Source organism: Rhinopithecus bieti, unplaced genomic scaffold (genome assembly GCF_001698545.2).
Source record: "Rhinopithecus bieti isolate Rb0 unplaced genomic scaffold, ASM169854v2 scaffold_14936, whole genome shotgun sequence".
NCBI lineage: Eukaryota > Metazoa > Chordata > Mammalia > Primates > Cercopithecidae > Rhinopithecus > Rhinopithecus bieti.
Window position 1 is genome coordinate 669,542 of NW_016808811.1, and position 17,675 is coordinate 687,216.

General features: G+C 40.4%; 1 protein-coding gene across 3 annotated transcripts in view; it reads left to right on the forward strand.

Moving 5' to 3' along the window:
• The first annotated feature begins 499 nt into the window (after positions 1 to 499).
• PGR (progesterone receptor) overlaps positions 500 to 17,675 on the forward strand; it is a 92,685-nt gene continuing 75,509 nt past the window's right edge. The window contains exons 1-2 of one of the 3 annotated variants that reach the window (XM_017887222.1): positions 500 to 3,601; positions 4,885 to 5,036. In XM_017887222.1, the coding sequence (XP_017742711.1) occupies positions 1,959 to 3,601; positions 4,885 to 5,036 (1,795 nt within the window). In that variant the 5' untranslated portion in view covers positions 500 to 1,958. The remainder of the gene's footprint in view (positions 3,602 to 4,884; positions 5,037 to 17,675) is intronic. The other 2 variants (XM_017887224.1, XM_017887223.1) reach the window with 2 other exon arrangements.

The following is a 17,675-nucleotide window of genomic DNA, read 5'->3' on the forward strand; positions in this document are numbered from 1 at the left end:
AATTGCTCCTGCTTTATTCATAATGGTCCCCTTGCAGATGCCCTGTGAACATACTATACCTGCTTCCTGGAATTCTCTTTACCTTTCCTCTATCTGCCTAACTCCCACATACCTAAAATTAATCAGAGTAAACCACTTGCTAGAACAATCAACTCCAAGTCCTAGTGATCTAACATGATAAAGGTTTGTTTCTCACTCATGTAGCCCTTCCCCAGATGATCGAGGGGTCCAGGCTTCTTACCTCTAGTGGCTCCCCCACCTCTTGGAGTCTTCTGTATTTTCTATACATGGTTGAGATAAACTATGAGTCATTAGCATAGCTAGACCTTGAGGTCCTATAAGAAAATTTGCAAATCATTCACTCTGTTTTGAACAAGGTATATTTAAGATGATGTTAAAATACCCACTGGTCTTGGGTCAAATATAGTTTATGACTGTTTATCTAAAATATATATTGCAATACTCTTCCCTTTCTCTACTGACTTCATGAATTTAGAGGGGATCCATTTTTATGAGTTCAAAGATAATTACTTTTCAGACTAAGAATATTTAGGGAAAAAAGTACTGTTCAACATCTCTACTGAGGACCTTATGATGTAGCACAGGGTATAAGCTGGAGCTAAAGGAAACTTTCCTTAAAGTGCTGTTTACTAAAAATTGGAACACATTCCTTAGGACAAATCAAAGTATGGCACACAACATCCAAACTTCCATCATAGGTACAGAGGTGTGACCATCTCCTACTCCCAAATTTCTTTGTCACGCTGAGGATTACTCAAGAGGATCAGGACATGTTGGTTGCAGCAGGAGAAACTTGAAAGCATTCACTTTTATGGAACGCATAAGGGCGAAAATCTCTTAAAGTATTTAGAATCGTCTTTGATACATTTATTATTTTAAAAGATAATGTAGTCAAATATCTTCCTGTGTTAAATCTTTACAAAACTGAAATCTTAAAATGGTGACAAAAATTCTACTTCTGATAGAATCTATTCGTTTTTCCAATTAGACAGGGCATAATTCTTAATTTGCAAAACAAAATGGAATACGCTTATGAGGTTCCATCCCAAAGAACCTGCTATTGAGAGTAGCATTCAGAATAATGGGTGGAAATGCCAATTCCAGAGTTTCAGATCCTACCCCTAATTGGGGTAGGGAGGGGTTTTGGGCGGGGCCTCCCTAGAAGAGGAGGCGTTGTTAGAAAGCTGTCTGGCCAGCACACAGCTGTCACTAATCGGGGTAAGCCTTGTTGTATTTGCGCGTGTGGGTGGCATTCTCAATGAGAACTAGCTTCACTTGTCATTTGAGTGAAATCTACAACCCGAGGCGGCTAGTGCTCCCGCACTGCTGGGAACTGAGATCTTCGGGGATGACTGTCGCCCGCAGTAGGGAGCCAGCAGAAGCCCGACCCTTCCTGGGAATGGGCTGTACCGAGAGGTCCGACTAGCCCCAGGGTTTTAGTGAGAGGGGCAGTGGAACTCAGCGAGGGATTGAGAGCTTCACAGCATGCACGAGTTTGATGCCAGAGAAAAGGTCGGGAGATAAAGGAGCCGCGTGTCACTGAATTGCCGTCGCCGCCGCAGTCACTCAAGTGCCGGACTTGTGAGTACTCTGCGTCTCCAGTCCTCGGACAGAAGTCGGAGAACTCTCGGAAAACTCTCCGAGTTAGGAGACGAGATCCCTACAATTACTAGTTTTTCTTGCGCTCCCCACTTGCCGCTCGCTGGTACAAACGACAGCCACGGTTCCCCTGACGACAGGATGGAGGCCAAGGGCAGGAGCTGACCAGCGCCGCCCTCCCCCGCCCCCCGACCCAGGAGGTGGAGATCCCTCCGGTCCAGCCACATTCAACACACACTTTCTCCTCCCTCTGCCCCTATATTCTCGAAACCCCCTCCTCCTTCCCTTTTCCCTCCTCCCTGGAGACGGGGGAGGAGAAAAGGAGAGTCCAGGTCGTCATGACTGAGCTGAAGGCAAAGGGTCCCCGGGCTCCCCACGTGGCGGGCGGCCCGCCCTCCCCCGAGGTCGGATCCCCACTGCTGTGTCGCCCAGCCGCAGGCCCGTTCCAGGGGAGCCAGACCTCGGACACCTTGCCTGAAGTTTCGGCCATACCTATCTCCCTGGACGGGCTACTCTTCCCTCGGCTCTGCCAGGGACAGGACCCCCCAGACGAAAAGACGCAGGACCAGCAGTCGCTGTCCGACGTGGAGGGAGCATATTCCAGAGCTGAAGCTACAAGGGGTACTGGAGGCAGCAGTTCTAGACCCCCAGAAAAGGACAGCGGACTGCTGGACAGTGTCTTGGACACTCTGTTGGCGCCCTCAGGTCCCGGGCAGAGCCAACCCAGCCCTCCCGCCTGCGAGGTCACCAGCTCTTGGTGCCTGTTTGGCCCCGAACTTCCTGAAGATCCACCGGCTGCCCCTGCCACCCAGAGGGTGTTGTCTCCTCTCATGAGCCGGTCCGGGGACAAGACTGGAGACAGCTCCGGGACGGCAGCTGCCCATAAGGTGCTGCCCCGGGGCCTGTCACCATCCCGGCAGCTGCTGCTCCCGGCCTCTGGGAGCCCTCATTGGTCCGGGGCCCCAGTGAAGCCGTGTCCGCAGCCCACTGCGGTGGAGGTTGAGGAGGAGGATGGCTCCGAGTCCGAGGACTCTGCGGGGCCGCTTCTGAAGGGCAAACCTCGGGTTCTGGGTGGCGCGGCGGCTGGAGGAGGAGCCGCGGCTGTCCCGCCGGGGGCGGCCGCAGGAGGCGTCGGCCTGGTCCCCAAGGAAGATTCCCGCTTCTCAGCGCCCAGGGTCGCCCTGGTGGAGCAGGACGCGCCCATGGCGCCCGGGCGCTCCCCGCTGGCCACCACGATGATGGATTTCATCCACGTGCCCATCGTGCCTCTCAATCACGCCTTATTGGCAGCCCGCACTCGGCAGTTGCTGGAAGACGAGAGCTACGACGGCAGCGCCGGAGCCGCCAGCGCCTTTGCCCCGCCGCAGAGTTCACCCTCTGCCTCATCCACTCCGGTCGCTGTCGGCGACTTCCCCGACTGCGCTTACCCGCCCGACGCCGAGCCCAAGGACAACGCGTACCCTCTCTATAGCGACTTCCAGCCGCCCGCTCTAAAGATCAAGGAGGAGGAGGAAGGCGCGGAGGCCTCCGCGCGCTCCCCGGGTTCCTACCTGGTGGCCGGTGCCAACCCCGCCGCCTTCCCGGATTTCCCGCTGGGGCCACCGCCCCAGCTGCCGCAGCGAGCGCCCCCATCCAGACCTGGGGAAGCGGCAGTGACGGCCGCACCAGCCAGTGCCTCAGTCTCGTCCGCGTCTTCCCCGGGGTCGACCCTGGAGTGCATCCTGTACAAAGCGGAGGGCGCGCCGCCCCAGCAGGGCCAGTTCGCGCCGCCGCCCTGCAAGGCGCCGGGCGCGGGCGGCTGCCTGCTCCCGCGGGATGGCCTGCCCTCCACCTCCGCCTCTGCCGCCGCCGCCGCCGCCGGGGCGGCCCCCGCGCTCTACCCTGCACTCGGCCTCAACGGGCTCCCGCAGCTCGGTTACCAGGCCGCCGTGCTCAAGGAGAGCCTGCAGCAGGTCTACCCGCCCTATCTCAACTACCTGAGGTGAGGGCCCGGGGCGGGGCGCGCCCAGCGCGTCCGGGAGTAGCGGTTCCGCTGGCGGCAGCCGCCAACCCTCAACCCCAGCCCCGGCGCACCGCTGCGCTCCCCCGGGCGGCCGAAGCGGGTGGGCAGCGGGACACAGCACAGGGGCAGCTGTCTCCCTCCTTCTTCCCTCCTCTCCTCACTCTTGGGGACACGAAGGTGGGCGCAGAATATACTATTTTGGGGGCGTGCCTGCCTGAAAGCTGTTTTTTTGTTGTTGTTGTTTTTTATTATTTTAAACTTTCCGAATCTTCCAGATTCCGAAGCAGTACCAATCCTGATTTAAAACGTGCAGCGTCACACTAGGTCCGCTGTAGCCCAGCGGGGCAGAAAGTGCGCGGCGAGTTGGGGGCTTTATGAAATGCTGCTTTTTTAGAGGAAGGACGTTTACCAGGAGTGCCTGTCTTGGAGAGGAGTTAAGGCACCGTTCCCCCGGGAGGGGTGGGACCTGAGAGGTGGCCGGCCAGAACCGAAAGCAGCACCATCTTAGGGATTTGAACACTTTAATGGCTCTATTTTCTTAAGAATCCCAAGATAAAAGTTAAGTTCACGTGAGAGATGTTTAAACTGTGGATTTAAACACCTATCACTGCATTGCACCGTTTTCTAATTTTTGCTTGCGATTCACTACAACTTTTTTTTTATGCAGGTTTAAAAAACTAATGTGCATACTGAAGTAATGGAATGTAAAAAAAAGAATGCTCTGTTTGGAATCTTATGTTGTGAATAGGCAACAGTGTCAGTGTATTGGACAATACTTTGAAATGACAAACATATACTTGTTTAAGTGAGCAATGATTACAGGGTTGTGTTTTAAAAACTCAAAACCAAAACATTGCAAAGTACCATCGAACTTTTAAAGCCAAACCGCATTTGTTTTGACCCAGCATACCCACAGGAAGGACATAACATTTCATTTGTCAAAGACTAAATCGTTTCTATATAAAGAGTTTTGTAGAAAGATTTCTTTTTAACTGACTTTAGCTTTCCAGAACTTAATATTATACCTTAATAATTGTTCTTTTATATTGGTGCTACTGATGAATGGCTAATCATTTGCAAGTGTGTTGAATCCAGTTACAGGTAGTCTATTACCAAGTTTAATTTGCATGTCTTTCAAGTGTATATATACAGTTCTGTTTTTAAAATCTCCTTTCACCGTGTCAATACTGGTTTAAGAAACCTTTAGTATTAGATAGTGGTGCACTTAAAAATAAATGGAGTACTTTGTTTTGCATTTCAAGGCCGGATTCAGAAGCCAGCCAGAGCCCACAATACAGCTTCGAGTCATTACCTCAGAAGATTTGTTTAATCTGTGGGGATGAAGCATCAGGCTGTCATTATGGTGTCCTTACCTGTGGGAGCTGTAAGGTCTTCTTTAAAAGGGCAATGGAAGGTAGGCTCCTTTCCCCTGATCCTTTATTATTGCTTTAATTGTAAATGGAGACCATCTATTATTGTATAGATTTCAATTATTCCTTGTTTCTTCTGAGAAATGGTGATATTTCTGTATAATTTAAAATATATGATGACATTTAAACAATATGTTTTTATTTATGATACTTAAGATTGAATGTGGTTGGGTATTATAATAGCATACCTTTGACTACACTTTCAGTATTAGACATAAGTCTTAAAAATCTTGAGGAAAGTGCTTCTATTATTCCTTAACTGCTTAGCTTTCAGAAAACAGCTTCGTTCTAATAGTACTTTTATATATCTATTATGTAGATATATATGTACGCAGTACTTTAAAATTTTGATTAAAAGAAAAATGGTAGTTGACACATATATACCTGTATGCATATACATATTTGCCTATACATACATGAACATATATCACAACATATATATGATACAGTTAGTTTTCTACATGATACTATCTTTTGACTACATGAATATTTATGTAATATTTACAAAATACTAATTCTAAACAAATTTTAAATTCTCTTTTGTTCAGTATATTTTGTAAGTGTATAAGGACAGCATTAAACAGTTTAAAACAAAAAATCTGGCCATCACAGTAACATAATCTCTAAAGAAGTATTTTGCTTTAAGTAAAACTTTCATGTTTTAAACCCATTGAACTTACATGCTTAATGATTTCAGATTTACTTGCATAGTGTGTTTTAGACTTTTCAAAGTAAATTTTAAAATTTATTTCTACCTAAACTCTAAGCAGCCAAACATCTTTACAGTCGAAGATAAAAATACATTGAAAGATTTCATATTTTAATACTAGCAATAAATGTATTGTGGAAGTATGTAAAATGGTGCTTAGGGTTCCCTCTGGAGTGCTGAGATCATACCTAGACAAGGAACCAAAGTTCTGAATGTTGGCTTTTTGTCTCCTGTTCTGAGGTTTTTTGTTTGTTTGTTTGTTTGTTTGTTTGTTTGAAAAGCGCTCTGCTTACAAGCAGAAAAGCAGGGAATGGGAAATTTTACTTTAAGGGAAGCTTTCAAAGGAGCTTTCTTCATAACCAGAAGTATTTTGTGTTTGTATAGTTTTAGGAGAATGGATTTTTTTTTTTTTTTTTTTTTTTTTTTTCTTTTTTTTACAAAAATTGAATGTATCTTTACTGATGTTGAACATATTCAGCTTCAGGGGGTTTGATTGCCTTTTAAACTAATTGAGGCAGTGTTAAAAGTGGTACTTGAGAAAACAGGGCAACTGAGAGTGGCTCTTACCCATTGACATAGTTTATTTACGATTACAGATGGAAGTTCTTTGTGTGGAAAAGTCAGTTTTCCAGTGGGTAATTGGAGTTACCATTTTTATCTGACTTCGGTTCTGGTTTCTTAAACATTCCCTTCTGCATTAATATGATTTCCTCTAAAGTCTCCTAAGGATAGTATAATTTTATAAGTGAATGACTCCCTTAGAATCCCCTGAAGGCCAATTTTTCCTACCCCAGCTCCTTCTTTTTAAAGATAAGCAAATCTCAAAGACATAAATATGAGTTTCCAAAGGTCACAAAACTAGTTAGTAGCTGATTGTTAGTAAACATAGGTTAAATATTTTAAAATTGCAGTTCTTGTAAATCAGAGACGATACGCAAAAGTAGATATATAAACTCTGTTTGATTCACAAAAGTTATTTCATAAAGTGCATATGTAGAGCAAAGAGCACCCTAACTAAAATACAAATGCTTTCTCATCATTTTGTTAGAATAGCATCCAAAACTGTGAGGAAATCTTTCCAAATGTACTCTTAGAAAGCATTTGTTGGACTCTGGCTGTTGGCATGGTCCTATAGTCTTGAGTAGTAGAAGTGAAGCACCTTTATTTATCTATAATTACAAAGAGTTACTTAAGATTTGATGCAGATAAATCATTCATGAAACTAGAACAAGATTATGAACTATATTAGTAAGTTCCTTCATTCAGCAATTTATGCCAAAGATATCCTTTGTCCCTGACTTCACTTTTCTCTGCCTTGAGATAAAATGAGGATAACAGTGGCTATTTCTTAGGGTTGCTATAAAGAGTAAATGAACCGATACTTGTAAAGTATGTAAAAGGCCTGACATATTATCAGTTTCTGTTGGCATTTCCACTTTCAACGAGCTTGTAATACAGTTAGGGAAGTAACATATGCACATAAAACATCTAAATAAAGATTCTCAGTAAATGCCCAAGTAAGCAATTCTGTAATGTATATGAGATCTTTGTGGTTTGTGAGTTTTTGTATTTGGACAGAGCGAGGTGGTCATGGGCTGGAATATGTATATTCTTGCATGATGAAGAAGGCTTCATGGAAGATATGAACATTTGATTAGTAAAGGACAGATAAGATCTCTAGGCATCGAGGAAAACTTTAAGTGTACATAGTCAAAGAAGAGTGAAGAAATTAAGATTGCACTGACTAAGCGTTGAATGCTCACATTAGGAAACTGAGAGAGTTAAAGGTTGGGAAACTAGGTTGCTAGTGTTTGGGTGAATTTGGAGAATTAGTAATTTAAGGCAAGAGAATAGAGAGAAGGTTCTAGGAGTTTTCAGGAATGAGAAAGATAAGTAGAAGGACTTATACTAGGTTCAAAATCTTCAATAAAGCAATGCTGCGTGATGAGCTGGTTCACGGTGGTGCTATGTGTGGTTGCCAATATGGCCAGAAGTTTCAAGGCAACAGGCAACAATATGGATACTAATGTTGCCAAGATGATAATGAAAATGATGGCATTATAAAGTGCTTTCTCTGTGCCAGTGACTATTTCAGTGCTTTGCAGGTCTTAACTTATCTAATTGTTATAATGTTGATATTATTATTATTACTCCCACTTTACAAATGAGGAAACTAAGGTCTGTAGATGTTAAACTGTCTTAATACACTTAGGAAATGGTAAAGTCAGGATTCAAATCCAGGTGGTATGAATCCAGAATCCCTGCCCTCGACCACTACGCTTCCTTTCTCATAATAGGAAATGCAGTCAAAGAAAAAACAATAGAGGGTTCGAAGAAAAGATGTGAGCCAAGTGATGAAACATCTAGGAAGGTAAAAGTGAATCCTAAAGGAGAATGCAAGAGCAGGGGTAATGAGAAGTGTGTGGTATAAAAGGATGAATCATATTAACTTCACATTTAGGGCAACAATAAGAAGACATAAGCAGGAGCCAACAGTTTCTTCACCTCCTTCCCATGTTAGGGGTGGGAGGTGATAAAGCCTATAAAGTCATTCTGGGTGACTCAGTTTCCCTTGATATGAGACAGAAGAGAGAAGAGATAAAGAAATAAGATACCACTCAGGAAATGGGAGAAAGGAGTTGGGAAAGATGGTTTCTTTTAAGCTAACTGAATTGTTTAAAATATAGTATTGGTTAAAAACCAGTTGGTGGGATAGCCCATTGCATTCCTTTACCAAGACTTATAGGTTTGGAATGAACCAGGAAATGGTCAGGAATTGACTTAATGCCTTCCAAGGAGAGGAAGTAATAATGACCTGCCAGTCCTGCAAATGCAGACTACTAACCTGGTGTGATGAAGGAAAGGACAGTTTTTCAATGACTTATCTTTGCCAGTACACAGTAACCAGCCCAGTGCTAGGAATATACTAGGCATCCAGTACATAACTGCTACATGATCCACTCATCATAACTGATAATGCCACGCTTTTATTCCTTGGATGCTTTACTCAGTGACAGCATTTGTTGTGAATACATTTGATGTAATATGATTAAACACATGTTATAATGCAGTTGAAATGTATTACTTAGAAGACACTAAGCTAAGTAGGTATTGATGGATTTTCAATTGTATTGCAATATTATCCTTATTCTTTTATTCATATATTAATTGTTCATGAAGTAATTACCTTAATTACATTAGTTCATGTATGTATTGAGTACCTGCCATGCGCCAGGTACTATGGTAGGTGCTGGTGAAACCGCAGTAAAACAAGAGAGACCTTGCTAGCTGTTGACTAAAGTTTATAGTGTAGTGGTGGAGAGAGAAATTTTACTGATTTGTGTACACATGACTAATTGCATGTGTGGTAAGTGATTCGTTTATGCAATGTTTGGACAACTAGAGAATTGACTCCTCTGTCAGATAATGGGGAAAGTTTTTCAGACCTAGACATCACAATAAATAGACTACAGAGGAAACTAGACAGAAATGAAATACTTTTATGAATAAAGTGTTTCTTTCAAAGGTTGAGTATACTTGGTGTCATAGGATAGTAATGAAAACTGGTTTGGTAGCATAGTTCTCCTTGATACAGCATCAGAAAGAGAAATATTGAACATCCAATTTTTCATTAGCAACTTCTGTGATTTATTTGTTCTATATTTAGAGCTCTGTAATGCTTTCTCCATCTTTTGTAGTGCACAGATTATCCAGCAATCTCTTCCACTGTAATCTATTTGAATAATATTTGGACTCTGAGAAGGTATTTTGCCAATAATCTTACTTAAATTCAATTACTCTCCAATAGAGTCTACTCTATAACAGCTTTCACATTACCCTAAAAATAAATATGTAGTAATTCACTAGACTTTATTTCAAAACTCTATATCCAATTTCTTTTCAAGCTGAGGTCTCTCAGTTTAATATTTAGCATGAATAATGATAGACTGGTTTTACACACCATTTTACATTATGGTTCACTGATATAAGCCTCTACTGTACTGAAAAAGAATGGTCAAAAAGATAACGTTTGGTGTCATCTGTTCATATTTGGTTATTTAGAGCTCCCAAATTATTAATACTCTTTTAACCTGTACCTTAATACCACTACTAGAGCCAGAGGAGAAGCAGTAGTATTAGCCATGCATGCTAGTGCTAATAACTGCTCCTGTTCTGGCCACTGAATCATTGTACTTTAATTACTCAAGTAACTCAACAGTTCATCTCCTTTAAACAATGAAAATGTTACCAATAAGGCTTAAGTCCTCTTTGATCAATACCTCTAATCTGTTCCCTTGCCTACCATTTTTCTCTTCCTCTACCTCAGTTTTTCACGTGTGGGTGTGTGTGTGTGTGGAATATGTTTTCTGGGATGTGTTAATATATAAATGTTATATATCATAATTTATGCATCATTCATGTTATTTTGATACAAAAATGACTTGAAGCTCTATTGTTCATATATGTAGTTCTAACCTGTGTTTTTTAACCACTACTTAATACTTCATAATATGAAAATTGTTATATTTAGGAATTACTACACTATTACTTGAGCAAACCCTTTTTGTACTTTTCTCCTTTGGTACATGTCTTCTCTTTCCAGAATATATTGAAGTATTTTGATACAGTTCTGGATGAACTAGATGACAGCTTTCTACCTGCTGCTAAGATGATTTGATTCACTAATTTATTCACTTCAGATACATGTATTGATACATTTAAAAGTTGCTTGTGCTGGGACTGAAGATGAAAATGTATACAGACCCTGTCTTTTACATGCACAAAACGAAGAAGAAGAAAACAAAACAATACAAACCCGTTGTACAACTAATGAACATGAGAATACCTTGATATACATTGTGCCAGAGCCATGGCTGACACACCGTAGTATTCAGTTAGACACATGGAGAAGGTTGGCAGTTTAGTCTACTCTCATATCTTGATGTTGTGCAAGAGGCTTATTCATTTAATAGTCACTTAACTAGCCTTGACTATAACCCAGGCACGGTTTTAACTGCTTCACTGGATTAGCTCAGTTAATCCTTGTAAGAGTCCTATGAGGTGGAGGTTCTGTTGGTATCTATATTTTACACATGGATATAAAGAGAGGTTTCTACTATTCAGGAGGTCTGACTCTAACTTCTGTGCTGTTTCCCCAGACTGTTCTGTATTTGAGCAAATATTAATTATTTTATACTTTTTCAGATAAATACATGGTCTCTTATAGGAGACTGGTTTTCAAATTGTGCTCCTTAACTCAGTCAAGTTCCTTCTTCTGCTCAGAACAGCTCTGTACTTCTTTATTTGGTTTATATTTCCACTTGAGATTTTTATTGGGACAAAGGATTCTCAGCCAACCTTTAAAAAAAAAACACTCTTTTATAATAGGAAACCCTTAGATCTCAGTCAAGTGTTGAATTATTCGAGTGACTCCTAAGACTTTTTTGGCTCTATTTGCTGGTATCTTTTTGGCATTTGTGCAAAGATAGGATGACCATTTGTGATCAAGTTTTAAAGTCCAACTATTCACTATTTTAACAGAATATCCACATTACCAGCTGAAGATCACATCTGAGTTATAGAGCTTTTGCTTTTGTCAGCAAAAAAAACAAAGTAAGTCCAGGGAATCTTTTATCAGTCACTTCTTTAAAGGATTGATTGAAATAACTGATACTTAAGACAGACACTCAAAAATAGGCACACTAATCATTTACACAAGGGATTTCCAACCGCCAGGATGTGGACTGATAGCACAGCCAATCCATGGTCCAATACGAGTCTATGGCCAGTTAGGGAGTGGGCCACACAGGAGGTGAGCAGTGGGCAAGTGAGAATTACAGACTGAGCTCCGCCACCTGTCACATCAGCAGCAGCCTTAGATTCTCATAAGAGTGAGAAACCTATTGTGGATTGTGCATGCCGGGGATCTAGGTTGCGCACTTCTTATGAGAATCTAATACTTGATGATCTGTGGTAGAACAGTTTCATCGAGAAACCATCCCACACCATCCATGAAAAAATTGTCTTCCACAAAACTGGTCCCTGGTACCAAAAAGGTTGAGGACTGCTGGTTTACACCTTGGCTTTTAAACTTCATTGTCATTTAAGAACATCAGAAAGTCACATACTCTATATATCATCCCTATCTACCTAATTTGAGGATGGGCTGATGAACATAATATCCTTCTTGTGGCTAGACAGCCCTCATATAATTAACTATATAATGCATACTTCGTATAGCTTATCATCAAAACATTTTTTTCTCCTCTGATGAGATGTTATGCTTTCTAATAAGTGATATGTAAATAGCCTATTGTGTTTTCCTTTTAATTTTAACTCCTACAAAACAAGTAAATTTTAATGCTCAATTTTTAAAAATTAACAGATTTTGAGCTTTGTTTTAACTGCTACTACAGCATTTTGTGTTATGTACTTTAGATGACATTTTAAGGAATCATAACTTTTTTCTTAAAGCATAGTATTTACTAGTAATCATTATTTCTTTAGAAAAAATGCAAATACTTTTCATGCTATTTACTCTCCTATGACCAAGTGATTTATTTATGAGATTCAATACACATGTAGTGAGTATGAACTGTGAGCTCAAAACAATGCTGTAGCATTTGTAGGAAATATAAAATTAAAGGGTAAAAATAATGGTTATTTATTGAGTGTTTACTAAATTCAGGTACTCTTCTAATGTCTTTTTGTGTACTAACTCATTTAACACTTGCAACATTACTACGAGACAGGTTCTATTTTCCTCATTTTACAGATGAGGTTCATTCAGTTAGTCAACAGTAGAACAGAACTCCCCTCCTGGAGCCAATGCTCTTAACTTTCACTGGGTATTCCTTTGCAGCAAAAGATACAGTCTTTGATTTCAAGGAGCCTGCAATGTGTGTGTGGAAGTGAGTGATTAACAGACAACACTGCAATTTAATGTTTGATTAAATTGTGTGTTGTAGACTTAGGGTGCTATAAGTGAACTAGAGAGGAAGCTACCAAGAGTTGTCATTACTGATTGCCTATATGTAATAGAAACCATGCTAAATGCTTTATATTTAATATTTCTATTCTTCACAACAATCCTAAAAAGTAGAATTTACCATTTCCACTTCATATGTAAGCAGAGACTCAGAAGTTAATTAACTTACCCCAAATAATAGTAGTACCAGCAGAGATTTATCTTCAGTAGTTAGAAAAGGTAGTTTATTGAGCTAGTAATACTTATTCAGAGCCTTTAAAAATAGACAGTAATTAAGAAACATTTATTTTTTAATAGTTTATTTAATATAATAATATTGTGACTCCTGGCTTATTATACACAAGAAAAATTTCATGTGAGTCAACAACTTAATTGTTTTAATTTAAAGAAAGGAAACCTAAAAGTATGGAAAGATGATGGAGGTATGTATTTATAATCTTGGGATGGAAAACTTTCTAAATTTGATATAAAATCCAGAATTCAAAAACAAATTTGCTCAATTTGCTATATAATCTCAAAAAATTCATGAAGTCAAAAGACAACAACAAATTAGGAAACTTATGTGTATGTAAGTCAAAAGGAAATTATTACCCATATACAAAATATTTCTACAAATCAAGAAAAGACAACAGGAAGAAAAATGAACAAAAAATATTGAGACAGTTCACAAAATACAGCCCATAGAAGTATGAAAAAGGCTCAACTCACTAATAAGCACTACTGATTAAAATAATAATGGGAATTTCAGCAATTCAATTACTGGAATAATAATGAATAACAATCACCATTGGAGAATCTGAAGATAGTTTGGTATTGTCAATTAAAATATGCATTACTTTGGCCCAGCAATTCTACTTCTAGAAACTCACCCTTACAGAACTCTAGAATACCTTTAGATGAATGTTTATTGCAGTATTACATAATTTGTAATACTGAGAAACTGAATACAGTCCAAATGTCTGTTAAAAGGAGATTAGCAAATTGTGGTATACCCTTGCAATGAAAAGAGTGAATTAGCTGTCTAAATATTCACATCTAATGTTTCACATCTATATTACAGATGTGAAAACGTCTCTAAAATATTTGATTTTACGAAAAAGCAAGGAATAATATCATTCTGGGTAAAAATTATACCCATTTGATCTTACTAGCTGTAGAGAGCTATCTAAAGAAAATAAGTGCTTACTGTCAGGACAATGAGAGACTTCCAATTTCTGATGACATTGTTTTATTTTATTTTTTTGTTGTTGTTATTTTTTGCTTTTTGAGGTGGAATCTAGCTCCGTTGCCCCAGCTGGAGCGCAGTAGTTTGATCTCAGCTCACTGCAACCTGTGCCTCCCTGGTTCAAGTGATTCTTCTGCCTCAGCCTCCCGAGTAGCTGGGATTACAGGCGCACACCACCACACCCAGCTAATTTTTTTTATTTTAGTAGAGATGTGGTTTCACCATGTTGGCCAGGCTGGTCTCAAACTCCTGACCTCAGGTGATCCGCCCACCTCGGCCTCCCAAAGTGTTGGGATTACAGGCATGAGCCACCGCACCCAGCTTCATTCTTTAAGCAAGTATTTACTGAAGGGGCTGCGATTACAGATCAACTTGGTGCCTGACTTTCCTCCACACTGGCCCCGCCTAGTCTCAGCTAGCCTCGCCTGCCCTAATGCTGTCTAGTGACCATTTGCACCACTTTTCACTTTCAGGTACCCTAGAATGTTGAAAGAGACTAACAAAGAATGAAACTTGAAGAATGTTGAAGCAAAAGCTTGAGGTTACTCTATGTCATTAATTAAGGAATCTTTCCTGACTAGATGGAGCCAAGAATGGACACAGGCCCACAATTCCTCACACACAATCTCAATATTCAAAAAGCACTGCAAACAAAAATTTTGTTGTAGTCACTTGTCAACAATACCTAACCTGACATGAATTTGTTTGGCTGCAAAATCTGATCTGAAATCACATGAAGATCTCTTGTAGTCTCTGTAAATATTCATACATTTTACTGCATAAATATAATGTTTTATTAAGTGTTGCTCTATTTCATCTTTCTAAAATACAAACAGTTTTGAATTTTGAAACACATCTGGCCCAATACATTTCAGCTAAGAGATTCTGGACATGTACTCAGAGATGATTTATAGACTAGATTGCGAGTGGTGCCTGCTGACTTTTTACTGTGTAGCAACCCTGAACATTTTTGTAAACAATTCTTATCATTTATTCTTATCTTTTTTTTTTTTTTTTTTTTTGAGACGGATTCCCACTCTGTTGCCCAGGCTGAAGTGCAGTGGCACAATCTCAGCTCACTGCACTGCCTCCTGGGTTCAAGTGATTCTCCTGCCTCTGCCTCCCAAGTAGCTGGGATTACAGGCTGTACCACCACGCACACTAATTTTTGTATTTTTAGTAGAGATGGGGTTTCACCATGTTGGCCAGGTTGCTCTTGAACTCCTGACCTGAAGATATCCTCCCACCTCAGTATCCCAAAGTGCTGGGATTACAGGCGTGAGCAACGGCATCCAGACTATTCTTATCATTTTTAATAAATTCTTACTACCATGCTGGGTTCTGCAGGGAGCTATAAAAGATAAACAAGCCATATTACCTAACTTCATATAGTTTTCATTCAATCATGGAGTTTATCCCATATGCAAGTATAATATAGGTAATATATAAACCAAATGTGTTTTTGATTTCAAGGGGAAAAAGATCATATTTAACTAGAGAGACCAAAATATGTTTTATGGAAAGGGGAGCATGCTAGATGGGCTGCTGAGAATGCATGAAATTTTTGATAGCGATAATTGTAATGGCTTTTATAAACAAAAACTACAGACTGAGCAGAAGGACAATTTGGCTAAAGCAGGGAACATGATCAGAATCCCTTATGATAATATATAATTTATTTGTGTTTTTTTCTAGATAATCCATTTCATGAGCTTTTGAAAGAGATCAGTGACCCCTTTCCCCCACCCTCCAAAACGTTAGCTTACCACTGCTTTAAAGGAATGGTGAAGATTATTATAAAATAGAAGGTCAAAAAAAATGTGGAATGACACAATGGAGTGTTTACAGTTAATTGAGTAAAGAGTCAGAAGCCCCTAAATATTTTTGGGCAGTGTAGTGGCCTATTTTAATATTTAGGAAAATTAGTATATCAGCAGTATGTTGGAAAGATTAACGTCAGAAAGGTAAGGGACAAGGAAAACAGTCTGGGGATGGTGCGCTAAGGACCTGAGCCAGGGTTGTGGAGAGAGGAATGGGTTCAATGGGTAGACTGGAACCCATTGAGAACGGTAATGAAAGCGACACAAGAGAATTGTGGGGGTGGGGGAAGTCACCTTCAGAAATAGGAAGTACATGATCATTTTACTCAGTAAAGGAGTGATGTTGAAAGTAGTATTTAGGGAGGATTATCCTCAAAGCACCATGCAGAATGTATTTGAAAAGAGATTAGAGAGCTTGAAGTCAGAGAGAACAGCTAGGGAACTGATAACACAGATTCTGAGAAGTAGTTTAATTTCAGATTGTTTGTATTATATTCTACATAATGTCCTCAGCAGGATATTGAAATAATATAATTTTTTGTGCACAAAATAACTTCTGAGAATTGAGATGTTCTGGTTTGTCACTTCATTTAGCCATCTGCTTATTTATTAATTCCTACCAAAATAACGCCTTTTTGTGCCTGGATTTGTGTTAAATATTGAGACTCAAAAATGGATAAGCCAAATTCATAACTTTATTGAAATGCATTATTGAAATGCAGTCTGGTAATATCTGTGAGAGGTGTGAGCTGATAATTTTGGAAGAATAGGACAGGGAGAGCTAACCCTGGTGTTTAAATGCTGGTGTATGGAAGGGGAAAGTCTGAATCCTGACTAAGCATTAGATGAAAATACTAAATTTTAAAATTATTGTAATTTCCAAGTTTGTGGCAGCTTTTTTGTAATTAACAGTGGAGACCAAAATGATTTATCTTTTGTTAAACAGAGCACTTCAATGAGTGTTTCTTTGTGCAAAGGCCCATCCAGAGGCCACTTTGGATTGGGGGAAGGAGGATGAAAGTATGAAGAACCGAACCTCTCTATGTACTATTTTAATAGAAATTAGGGAATTGTAGGCTAGCAGCTGAGGCAAGGAGTAGGAAATAGAAAGGGCCTAGCAACTGAGTAGGAAGCAAGGGATCAAGGAGAGTGGATGCCTGTGAGAATTTCCCTATTGCAGGTAACAATCCATAAATCCCTAGGCTGGTAGTGCCTGATAGCAAACTTGGAATTGTTTACTATCTCATGTTTTAATTACCTCCAGCTACCTCCCAAACCTTAAGTAAATTTTTGCTGTTTACATTTTCCTTTATAAAAGGATATGTATTTCAGATTGTAGACCTTTCCTATGATGACAAGTGTCTCAGTAGTATGATACTTAGAAGATACATAGGCCGGGTGCGGTGGCTCACGCCTGTAATCCTAGCACTCTGGAAGGCCGAGGTGGGCAGATCATGAGGTCAGTAGATCAAGACCATCCTGGCTAACATGGTGAAACCCTGTCTCTACTAAAAATACAAAAAAAAAAAAAAAAAAAAAAAAAAAAAAAAAAAAATAGCTGGGCATGGTGGCGGGTGCCTGTAGTCCTAGCTACTCAGGAGGCTGAGGCAGGAGAATGGCGTGAACCCAGGAGGTGGAGCTTGCAGTGAGCAGAGATCACGCCACTGCACTCCAGCCTGGGGGACAGAGCGAGACTATCTTTTTTTTAAAAAAAAAAAAGGTATTTAGCAGAAGGTACAGTTAATCTGCCCCCTTCAAGTTAAAGATAATGTTCATGATAGAAAAAAGGAGTTCTGCCCACCTCGGCCTTCCAGANGACAAGTGTCTCAGTAGTATGATACTTAGAAGATACATAGGCCGGGTGCGGTGGCTCACGCCTGT